This window comes from Buteo buteo, chromosome 17, assembly GCF_964188355.1.
Source record: "Buteo buteo chromosome 17, bButBut1.hap1.1, whole genome shotgun sequence".
NCBI classification, from domain to species: domain Eukaryota; kingdom Metazoa; phylum Chordata; class Aves; order Accipitriformes; family Accipitridae; genus Buteo; species Buteo buteo.
In genome coordinates, this window is record NC_134187.1 from 24,832,613 (window position 1) to 24,845,259 (window position 12,647).

At 38.9% G+C, this 12,647-nt stretch overlaps 1 protein-coding gene across 1 annotated transcript in view; it reads right to left on the reverse strand.

Moving 5' to 3' along the window:
- CSMD1 (CUB and Sushi multiple domains 1) overlaps nucleotides 1-12,647 on the reverse strand; it is a 1,222,061-nt gene that overhangs the window by 868,879 nt on the left and 340,535 nt on the right. Inside the window, exon 3 of the mRNA XM_075049874.1 lies at nucleotides 2,652-2,764. Within this exon, the coding sequence (XP_074905975.1) occupies nucleotides 2,652-2,764 (113 nt within the window). The remainder of the gene's footprint in view (nucleotides 1-2,651; nucleotides 2,765-12,647) is intronic.

The window sequence follows — 12,647 nt, forward strand, 5'->3', positions numbered from 1 at the left end:
AAAGAAGAATTTTTTAACATACTGTCCTTGCCAGCTGGCACGCAGTTAAAACTTCTCTCTAATCAAGATGTTTAAAACAGTGTTTCCCAAACTCTGCATTACGACCCCATAGTGTCCCAAACTTCTAGATGGCAGCAGTCAGTAACACTTCAATAATCCCCATGCTTCCAACTGAAGAGTAATTCATTTACTCAAGAGAAGAATGAAAGAGCTGGCTAAAACCAGGGATAAATAGATACTTTAGTAAAAGCAAACTAGCTTAGGGATGGGTAGCCGGCAGAGTGATTATAAAGACTTCCAGTGACTGGTAACATCTGGTCTGTATTCTGCTGTCCCAGAAGAACTGATCTCCTGCCTACTCACAAAATTACATATGGCATAGGAGCCAGAAGGGGTCACTATTTAAAAGAAGTAGTTTAGAGAACAGCTACAGGAGTTCTTACACTATGGTGCTTCAGTAACTCAACCAGCCATTGCAGCAGCAATTACCCCCAGCCTTCAGAAAAAAAACACCTAACCCCTCACCGCTACAAACCCTTCCCAAACCGTCAGTCCCCACTGCCTGTCTGTACACTGAGATGCTGTCACTTCAGTGATGTTTACCATTTCTTCCGGAGTTGGACGTCATATTTCGAAGTCAATTTAAAGCTCGTGGACGACACCAGCTTTACAGCACTAAATCTGAAAGAGGGCAGTGTTGTGTAACCAGAAAGTGGTGCTATCTGTCAACGTTAATTACAGCTCTTCCTGCTGGGGTTTTTACAAGAAAGTAGGCCAGCAGGAAGTGTCATTATATTACAGCCTGTGGCTCTGTGCATGTGTTCCTAAGTTGACAGTCAAGAGACACCCTTTAACATTCTTCACTGTCTTTTTCAATATGAAAAACAAACTGCTCAGATTGCATAAAAGGATGAAATATGCTATCATATGCATCTGCTAGAGGAAAAAGATACAGGTATGTAGAAAGCAACTTCCTATTGAGGTAACAAAAACAGTTCCTGGTGTGTTCGTGATTTCTGATGTTCCTTTTCAACTTAACCTAATAAAGCTTATAAAGACTATTAAAATGAAACTTTCCTAGCCCTTCCTCACAGCCCTTATCTCAGTTAAAAAAAAAAAGACTGATTAGCTGACTTCCCAGGTAATAAGGCTCTGAGGAACAAAGGAAGGGAGGAATAGCTACCAAGGAAAGACATACTGCTGAGCTACCCATCCCAAACAGAAAAAGCTCAAAACAAAAAAGTTTGAGTTACACATGACACCTCCTACACCTCTTTCACACCTAGCTAACCCACTCAATGCAAATATTGAATTCAAAAGATATTTTAAAAAAAACACTATCATTTCAAAACATTAATCAAATATGAAACAAAGATATGCATCAATATGGAGTAGACTTAGATATTGTCAAGAAAGGGAGGTAAAGTTTCAAGGGACTATGAACAGTTCTAGGAGATACGTGATCAAAATTTACCAAGCATTTGAAGATACCTGTGGTCTCTAAGTTACTTGAGTTTTTCTAAAGTGGTGACCAATGTAATGGATTTACACACCTGCAAATGCTAGTCCTAGTAAATACCTACAATCAAACCGTACTACTTTCTAGATTCAGAGTTCCTACATCAATGTCATCACCAAAAATATTTTTCTTTTAAATTCTATCACTTAACTGGCCGTAGGCAGCTCTTCCAGAATAATCACTTTCAACAAAGGATTATACCTATGAAACCATAGAAAAAATGACTTTGCATTTGAGAAGTAATCTGAAACGGAGCTTTCTACAATTTCTAGTACTTAAAGCCATGCATTTCCCATAAATAAAAAAATAGTAGTAAAAAAAACCAACCCACCCACCCCAAACCACCACACACTCAGTTTGAAAGCGATCCTCAAGTTACACTCAAAACACCCTCATTATCCAACAAGGCTAAGCAACTGACTTAATACCACTTTATCTCCTAACTTTCCCAAACAAAGGTTGCAGATCTCATAAAGCCTTTTGTACAACTCAAAGTATTAAGGAAATTGTATCAGTCCAGTTTTATGAGTTTAATTCTTAGTAGACACTAGAAGACATGAAATGCTTGGCCTTATTTTTTCCCAGAACTGTGCAGTCATCACTGTAGTCTAACATTTTCCATAGAGTCAGTTCTCAACTGCTTTGGGGTTTTTGGTTTTGTTTTTAAATTTATATATACATATATTTTTGTTGTCATTGTTCTTGTTTTAATTTTCCACAAGGAGAAGATTAGTGATTGATTTTCAAGTCCAGTTAATATCCATATTGCCTCTCATTTTTATCATTATACCCCTTAAGTTAGGCATAGCCTAAAGAAGTTGTCAAAAGAAATAGCTTAGGAAAGAATAAGAATACCATTTAAATGTAAGCATTTCTGAATCCAGCTTTGGAAGTCTGACAAATTCAATAAAAAATTCCAGCAGAAATTAAATTATTAGTTTAAATTAAATTTCAAAATCAAGACTATGACCATGATGTAGTAACATTTAAGTATGTTATATATAAAAAAAATAATAAAATGCAATATTCATGAATGATTCAAAGCCCAAACAATTAAAAGTGAAACATCATGTTTCAACATGAAAAACATATATCAAGTAGAATAAAGACCTGGAAGAAAAATAGTTCTTACCTTCGTAGATAGCTTTGAAGCCTTGAGCACTGACAGCAAAATCTGTGGTGAAACAGAGGGTGAGGATGGATCCTGTGCTCACAATAGATGATGGAAGCTGAAAGCCAGATAACCTGTGCAATAAAAAGGCACAAATTATTTTAACTTTTAAAACAAAGCACATCAATACGTGTGCTGAGTATTATGAGGAGCATCACATTTCTACATCCAAACTGCGAATGCATTATGCTTTTTGTCCTGATGCAGTCTCTAAACATTCATTCCAAAGTTTCAAACATGTTCTTGAGCTTTTTAACCCTCCTATTTCAACACATCTGTGTGCTCTCCAACAGAGAACACAGAAAGAAAGACCTGTTTGTATCTACTAAAGATAAAGAATTTTTTTTATAAGATTAATTTCAAGATAAAGATAGGTAAATTTAGGACACCTAGAAGTAGATACCCAGGCCTTGACTCACACAGAGATACCTGGCACAATTTGATAACATGGACTATCCTGCCTGACCACCAGCTGCTGCTTCAGAAAAAGCATAGATCTCATATGTTCAATGTCTTATACATTAACTGACCAGAAAACAACAAAAAAAACCACTTCCATTTAACAGCTTCAGAAAAATTACATCTCCCATGTTATTAGCAGTCTTACCTTTACATACAAAACAGAATTTTGGATAAGCTATAATTACATTGCAATACTGATTTTAAGACAATTGCTCCAAATAAATGTTTTGATTCATTTTGAGGATAAAACAGATGGAAAAAAAATGTTTACATCCTTTACTGAAACATCACTAAAGACAATTCATTAGACCTGGCTGACACTAGTGAGATGTCGGTTTCTTGACTGTTAAAACAATTTCATGTAAGCAAGATGAAAAACACCATTACTGTCCCACAAACCCAAAACTATACTGTCAGCTTACATCACTAGCCAATTTCTGTATTTTGCAATAAGGGTACGTGATCCACTGGGTACAGGACAACGCACCAGAAAGCCACCTTTCATTCAAATTTCACCCTGAAAGAGTTTCTTGAATTCTGACGTTAGAAGAGCTCATCAAAAAAAAAACCCAACCAAACAAACAAAAAACCCCCGAACCACACCCACAGCACCACACCAAAAATGCTTTATTTTTAATCTGGATGGTTAAGACAATCCATGCCTTTAAAAAAAAAAAATCTTGCCTTTGAAATTTATTGTACAATGATACTGTAGTTCATTAATTGGCATCTGGAACTGCAGAAGATAAATAACATACTAGTACAGTAGTATCAGTGAACTAGAAGTTCTTTGCAAAATTAGGCTTGTTTAAGACCACTCTCATATATAAAAACATATAAGAACTCCTCCATGCTTGGATTACACCAGTCAGGTGGTTCCCCATCTCTTTTCAATTTTGAGATTTGGAAAACAAATGTTTGGCTTAGATGAGTCAGAGGTCAAAGCAAGGAGAGCTTTAAATACAGGTGAAGGCATATGGTCAAGACAACATAAGTCAGCAAAAAGCTTTCTGCAATTTTTTCATTTCTTTTTAAACAACATTGTCTCCCACATGCTAATTAGCTATTTGCTCTAATCTTTTCACCTTCTGTATACTTGTCAACCTATTACTCCTATTCCTTTCCACCTCATTTACTCCAATTCCAGAAATAACTAGGTTGATTTTTCCCTCAATCCTCAAACTGCAGAACTACTGTGAGGCTTACCACATCTTATGTTCAGACTTTTGTATGTTCTCTCACCTGCACTAGACATTGCAGTTTTTAGGGAAATGTGCCTCTTGTTCTATTTAATAAACTAGAGCAGTTATCACTACTGCCCTACATCTGAAGTGTACTGTATGACAGTTCATTATTAATTTAGGGTATGTATTTTCTTATCTTACTTACATGTCTCTTTCTTCTTAGAGAAGGGATTCAAAGAGTTCTGCTTTTAAGGGCTTTTTTTTGGATAGCACTACAATATTTCCTGGATCTAACATCTTTTTTGCTGAAATACAGGAAACTAGCATGCATTGTAGGGGAAGGAAGGAAAATCAGTATGAGACATGGAAAGATAGAGGTGGCTAGCCTCAACACTTCACACTACACAGGAGACCCCCCCAAAAAAAAAAAATCAATAAAAAGACAAAAAAGTCCTATAAATGCAGAACTATACAGCTCTAGCTACCTCATTCCTGATCAGTGTTTGCTCCACTTGGTATGGAATTGGTTCATATAAATGAACTTATCTGAGCAGTGACTGGACATTCTGAGCTCCTGTTATGATTTCTAGACCTACCTGCTTTGAATCTGTTATGCTAACAAGTGTCACTCCATTGCAATTTACAATAAAGGAATATAAATATATTCTTTTATACCTTAAATCAGTGCACTTTAAGGTTTTACAGACATAGGAAAAGGCAAGTATGTGGTAAACTTCAAGGATTAGTACATCAACTTGAAATCTATTTTTACATTACTGTAATCCTAAAAGAGATTATGGAAAAGTTTCAAACAGAAAAAAAAAAATCTGTATTTCACTCATTCAACACAACTACCTGGGTGCCTCTACAATACCCTTGCCACCTGAAATATTTCTGAAAGCATCTTTTCATAGTATTCTAATAAATTCAGTGAGATCAAATGCCATGAAATTGAGTGCAAACAAAGACTAGACAGCAGATGAAAATCTAGAGTGTTATTCTTCAGGTATTTTCAGAATTAAACCACTGCTAACCTACCAAGTCATTCCCCCTCTCCCCCCCATCATTTTTGCTAGGTAGTTATAGCTCATGCATCATAATGTGTTTTGCACATTCATTTCATCATGCAGAAAAATCACACACCTTCGTGTGTTGCTTTATTTTGGAAAAGTATCTTGGCAATTAACTTGTAGGCCTTTACTGCAGCCAGAAAGGGAACTGTTTAGACAGACAAGCATGTGTGCTAAGAAAGCAGAATCATTTCAAGTCTCTCTGCTAATGAAACTGTCATTTGATAAGCTTCCACTACTTCATACTGAGCATATGGCAATACTGTAAGCTTAAAATATTGCTACTTCCTTAACTTTCAGTAGCATTAATCTGCAAAAAATGCACACACTAAAATACTTTTTAACCACAGATGGAATATATTTGGCTTGCCTATAAAGAAGAAACAGAACTTGTAACAGAGAACACAGTGGTACACCAGTACCAAGTTTAGCCTCTGGTTGAGGCAGGGGGGGAGGGGCGGGATCAGGGAAGACCACAACAAACCACCACACAATTCATTCTACATTGTCATTTCCTAGTGATAAGGTCTATAAATACATAGTTGGTTATTTTGGTTGGGTTTTGGTGGGTTTTGTGGTTTTTTTCCCCAGTAGCATAGCAATAGGTCCAGGTGGCTCTGCTCAGAACTTTTCCACCCTCTACTTGTGATGGCACATTTTGGGACTTCCTGGTACTAAACAGATAGTGCTCCAAGTCCTCTGGGGGGGGTTGGCAATGGCAATATGGTTACAGGTCTGTAGCAAATGATGTACAAGAAGAGGCTGAAGGAATAGATTTGTTGAGCCCTTAAAAGATGACAACTACAGGGTGAACCTTACTGCTGTCTTCAGCTACCTGTTGGAGTGGTATAGAAAAAGCCGGGTTCCCCTTGGAAGCGCAGAAAGGATGGGAAGCAACAGGAAAGGTGCAACATGAGAAATTCCAGGTTTGTATTTGAAAAAAAGAAAACACCATGATGGTGGTGGTATATTGGAACTGATGCCCAGAGAGGATCTGGTATCTGCATCCTTGGAGACACTGGAAACTTGATAGCCCTCTGAACAGCATGATCTATCTTCAGACCTGGCTCCAATGTCAGCAGGAGATAAGATCAAATAATCATAGTCTCTCGTAACCCAAGTAATTCAATGAATCCATGACCCATAAGGAATGCATGGGCACAGTCCCTATCACAAGCAGCTACTGTAAGAAAAATGAGAACATTCAACAGTTTGAGGAAATAAAGAAGTACAATCAGATCAACCTAATAAGTTTTATGTTGTTTGCATAAATTTATCAGGGACTGAACTTTTGCTGAGTGTAGTTACAAAATTTTAGCAAGTCCCAGCTGTTCACATAGAAACTGACAGGCCTTCAAGCATGGTTAAAGCTGAACTGATCTTTGCAGGTGTTTTGAAGACATCCTTGACACAAGAATATCTTTGCTCCTCTTCCCTACAATGAGAACTATTACATTCTTGTTTCCAGAGTCACTAGATGATTTTTTTTTTAATAAACATTTTGCACCACCCTCATGGTTGAAATGGTCAAATGAAGCTTTCCAGAACAGCTCTATCAGGAGCAGCTATCCAGCATGAAAAGTCTCATATGTCACAATTGCCAAAAAACAACGAGCAGTTGCAAAGGAAAAAACAGAAGCATTTTTGCCATTTGCTAGCTTATTCATTCCTACAGCTGCCTGTAGTACAAAGTGATACATTCGGGTTACTACACGTGACAAAACTTTGTCAAGGTTTAAGAAGATGTTGGGGGGAAATTTAAGAGCCAAAAAAATCCTAGAGGGAAGGGGGACCCTGCACCCATAAGGACTAATTCTTTTTTTCAAATCAGGCCAATGAAATCTATGAAAATACATTATTATAATTAGAAGGAGAATCAGATCTGTTAAATATTTTTAGAATTGTGCTTGAAATATACACACACTTTTTTTTTTATGTATCTATGAGCTCTGCTTTTACTTCTGTACAGCTTGTTCCCAGAAACATTCTCAGAGGAAGTAACTAGCATCTATTTGGCTAAGACAAAATATTCTTGCCTGAAATTAGCTATCAGATGTCTCTTCAAAAGCTAATAGCCAAAAGGATTGATGTTACTAATAACAAGGTAAAGTATAAGACTAAGTTCGAATTAATTATCCCAAAAGCAATTTTGGGCAAACCATAGGTAAATGGCAAAATCGGAGCTATTCTTTTTTCTCCCTCAAAATCTGTATAAGGAAAAAACCTAACATTTCTTCCATTTTACCATAAAGCGATACAGGTCATTAACTGCCACAGGAGACACCAAAGAGCTGTCTGCCGTCAGCATCATATCTTTTCAGGTTTTACATACTATTCTTAAAATTGTCATTTGATGTAGAGGAGATCCATAAGCTCATTCCCTATCAAACTCACCATAACACATGAAAACACAAAGTTATTGGCAGGTGCCACCTCAAAGATTGTGATCAACTGCAGATCAGAAAGCGAGGCAAGTCAAAGGTTACCCTTTAGAACTAAAGCTTTAGGCTACCTATTGTAGTTCTCCAGAAATACCTCACTACATCACGGAAGTTGAATACTAAGTACAACAGAAGAAAAATGTTGAAAAGGTGGTGTCTCATATTTGGCTTAACTAGAAATTATTCTAGAACTATACCATCAATAAAAAGCAGACAAACCCCTTCTGTGTTTTAGGCATCCAACATCACCAATAGTCAATGATATGTATACACTATTAGCCATCTGAAGAAAAAGCAATCAAGATATGACTCTATTGATTCCTAGCATTTATTCCTGCTTTTATTAATTTATTTATTAATGCCTACCCAGCCACTCTCTCACTGATCCTCTTCAAGAGGACAGGGAGAAGAAAATAAGATGGAAATGCTCCTGGGTCGAGATAAAGACAGGGAGATTACTTACTAATTATTGTCATGGGCAAAACAGACTTGGCTTGGGGAAAATTAATTTAATGCCAATTAAAATATGTTTGGATAGTGAGAAACAAAGATAAATTAAAAAATTTAAAAAAATTAAAACCTTCCCCCCACTCCCCTTCTTCCCAGGCTCAATTTCACTCCTTCATTCCTGACTCCTCTGTTTCCCCTGCCCCGAGGGGCACGGCGGGATGGGGAATGGGGCCTGTGGTCAGTGCATAACAGCTCCTCCCTGCACTCCTTCCTCCTCACATTTCTCCCCAGCTCCAGCGTGGGTCCTTCCCACAGGCTGCAGTCCTGCAGGATAAACCTGCTCCTTCGTGGGTTTCTCCACGGGCTGCAGGGGAATCTCTGCTCGGGCGCCTGCAGCACCTCCTCCCCCTCCGGGTCTGCAGAGTCGATTCTCTCACTTTTTTCCTTACCCCTCATTTTGCCCGTGTCATGTTTTTGCCCTTTCTTAAATACATTTTCCCCCGAGGTGCCCTGGCCTTGTCTGTGGGGCTGAGCGGTGCCCTGGGGTGGGTGGGCTGGAACCGGCTGGAACCGGCTGTGTCCAGCTCGGGGCAGCCCCGGCCAGTCCTCACAGAGGCCCCCTGGCAGGTCCCGCTAACAAAACCTGGGCACCCACACCAGTACAGCCTTCACGATGGGAGCAGAGAACACTTCAAAAGCGTGATCTGTTCAAGTGCACCTCAGTTTTTCATATTAAAAAGTCAAATCATTAATACGTTATCTCGGTAACTAGTAATTTGAATCCGTTTAAACTACCTGAACACATTTGGACAAAAGAGAAGCTACCGCAGTAATTTACAAGAAGGTGCTAACTCCTGTTATTCCACAGAAAATAGCAGCAATGCTATAGTAACAAACATGATTACAGGATACATATCCGTAACATGACCTTTTATGAAGCCACACAAGCTCTGAAGTTCCCTTCTACAAATAAAGAGGAGACTGAGAGGTGCTATTTTACACCTCTGCCAGGTGCCAAAAAAAAAAAAAAAAAAAAAAAAAAAGAATTAACACTCTTGTCTTCCTGGTTTTGAATCTGGAAGACTGAATAGGTGCATCTCTAACCAAAGGCATACAACCATACAACATGCTGCCTTTCCAAACAGTTGGAACAGTTCAGTAGTCAACTGAAATTATCTCAGAGAGCAATGCAGTTGAGAACAAAGCAGTCTTAGCTGTGTATGAGCATGTACAGTACTTCCATCATGTAATTAAAGTCCTTTCCACACACAGCATTTTTGCATTGAGTTCAGAGTTGGAAGTTAACTTTAAGTAGACAAAAGTACAGCTGATGAAAAAAAGATTTTTTCTTTTCTTTTCCTAGACACCAATTATTTAAAAATTAAGCTTCTCTCAAACTCTTAAAAAAGCTTAAAAGAAGAGTTGTGTTTAGTTCAAAGTTTCTTTTATGGATAAGTCTTTGTTCAAACCAGACACTGATAATTCAGAACAGTCCAATAAGTATTTATTTCTATAATTAGAAAAGATGCATGTAAAGGCAGCCTCAAGACTCAAATACCTCCATAGGATTAATTTCTAGCCTATGACTAGGTATTTTCCCCCCTCCCATAAGACCTATTTCAGAGGTGGAATTGCATCTCCCATAGTAAAGGGATACTTTTTAAGGTTAATAAATAGTAAGGTTTATGGTGAAATTTCATACACTAAAATAAAAATATATGATGTCATGTAAGTATTCTTATGCAAGTTTTTAGTCCTGCAAACAGTAGCCTCCAATAAGGTATAATCACAAAGAAACAAATGTGAAGTGATTTTTGCAGTACTATTTCCCAAATCTTGAAGAATTTTCATCTCCCCTGTCCACTGCCATAAGTTGCTGTTCTGGAGCAAAACTCAACTCTTGCAAATATCAGAGATAATAAAAAAAGCTTCTTAAAAAAAAAAATAAAAATCACAAAGCAAACTAGCCACAGCCACTCCTATGGGTCATGCTCTCACAGGCTTATCTGCCTCATTATATAACCTACAGGAGCCAGAAAAGCACACTCTTAAAAGTTCTATAGGGATTTTCCCTGTTTTGTTCATCATTGCAAGATGCCATCCCTGGGGGCCAGCTCCTGTTTGTACTTGTTATCAGCAATGAGAAGAGTTACCCACAGGTTAAGACACCTAATGGTACATAAAGCCAGGAGACCAGTGTATCCATTCCAGCAAACCAGGCTGTTACCTGCCATGTGTAAAACCACATAAGCCTCAAAAACTGGCATCCGTTCTGTTGCCAAGAGGAAGCGAAGATTTAAAACCTGACTCAGATACCAACTCATACATAAAGGAATGAGGAGCTACTACAAGATTAGTACAAGATCTATAATTTATAACTGATTTTCTACCACAGAAGATAGGCTAAATATATATATATATATATATATATAGTCCCACTACCCCCAGCCTCAATTTTTTTCTTTAAGTCATAGAAAAAGGGAAGACATGTTGAACAAATTATTCAAGGTCAAGTTTTTCATTCAGAGGCTCCAATTTGGTGGCTTTTCTCAAGCTTAAGGCAATACTGACTGTTCCTTAAAAAAACTGTACAAGAAACACTGTGACGGGCAGAGCCTCAGCTCAGAGAGCACACCCAGTCCTCCACACAGGAATCACCATCTTCTTCCCCACCTCTCCAGCATAAAGAAAATACAGAGCAACACCTCCTCATATTGATGACTATTAGTCAGCCTTTTTTTCCCCAAGAAAATGAATTAAAACCCCTTAGCTCTCACATTTCTTACTCCAGCAGTATCAAGAATTCCTTGGTACTGCTTTCTCCAGGTTCAGACTCCTCCATCTTCAGGTTATCTCAGGTTATAGGCCCACAGCAACACCCCAACACTGCTCTTCCAGTGCTCCAGTTCCCCACTTCTCTCTCCCCAAGAAAGCCCTCCCATTAGATAGCCACAAAACTTGTTCCACCAGCTGTCTCCCCTACACCCAGGAAACTCCTGCAAAACCCTCAGCTGTTCCCTGAGCCCTCATTTGATTAATTAATATCAGGTGCTCCTCAATCCTGCTAACTAGAGGCAGTTAAGCTGTGCATACCTCATTAGAGGGGCACAAGTACTAGCAGTACACAAAAGGCTCATCTCTTACCTGGGTGCTCTTCTGCAATTTAAGATTTATAATCTCAAATTAATAATCAGTTCTGAATAGGCAAGAAATAGTTTTATTTAATCCAAGCCTTTCACATAGCTAAATACATGTACATTTTTTCCATGGTATGGTCATGTGAAAACTTCCTGATGTTTCCTGTGACTTTAGCTTAACTAGGAATTAATTGCAGGAATTATAAAATTAATACTTTGCTACCAAGGGAAGGATGGAAGCAATCAAAAGTTCCCTCACTGAAGTCCAGAAGGTCCCTTATAACCAAAACTCACCGAGTTTGGTCACTAAGCAGAAAGAAGCTGCACGCTTAATGATTTTGACATACTTAGCCTTCAGAAAAAGCAGGTGGTTTCTCTAGCTGGCACCAAACAGCCATGGTAGCAAGGCTTGTATCTGCTGCAGGACGCCGATGCTGCAAAGCAGTGCCCTGTGAGCCCAGTTACCGGGCTTCAGTAAGGGAGCAGGAAAACATGAGACGAGTTGGCCAATGTCAAACCAATATGCAGCCGTGAAGGCGACCGAAGGGGAAGCAGGTCTCGGGAAAGCAGTGGGGCTGAGGGCTTCGAGGGGGTTGCAGCTGGTGGCAAAGACCTGGCAGGTCTGGGCAGCCAGCAGGCTCTGGCAGCGCCAGCACGGTGGGACTGCACGGCAGATCGGAGAGAGGGCAACTCCCAGAGCGCTCGTCTGCCGGTGGATGGGCCTAGTGGGGTTTGTTACTCATGCTGAGAAGAAAAGGGCTTGCCTAACAGGAAATCCCAGTACTTCCCTACAGTCCCAGGCTCCAACGTAGGGCAAACCACAGAAGAAAAAAGCCACTTTATGTCTGAATCGCGTGGCGGTCACTAAGACTGGCGGCTGCCGGCTAAAGGAACTGGTAGGCCACAGCACTGCGCTACAGCTACACCGAAGTGCCTTCTTTTCCTGGCAGACCTCATCATTATCCCATGTATTTTCTTATGATTTCTACCCGTTGTACACAAAATGCAGCCACAGAAATAATTTCATATGCCTCTGTGCTAAATGACATTGAAAGAAAACTTCAGCTAATATTTGATAAAACTGGACAAAAATAAAGTGGTATTATAAACCATTACTGCTGGAGGGATAAAACCAGTGTTTTACCTTTAGGACAAAGACGTTATTTCAGTTACTGTAAAGCTAGTGTCTCTTTATGCTAGATTAAAAACAACT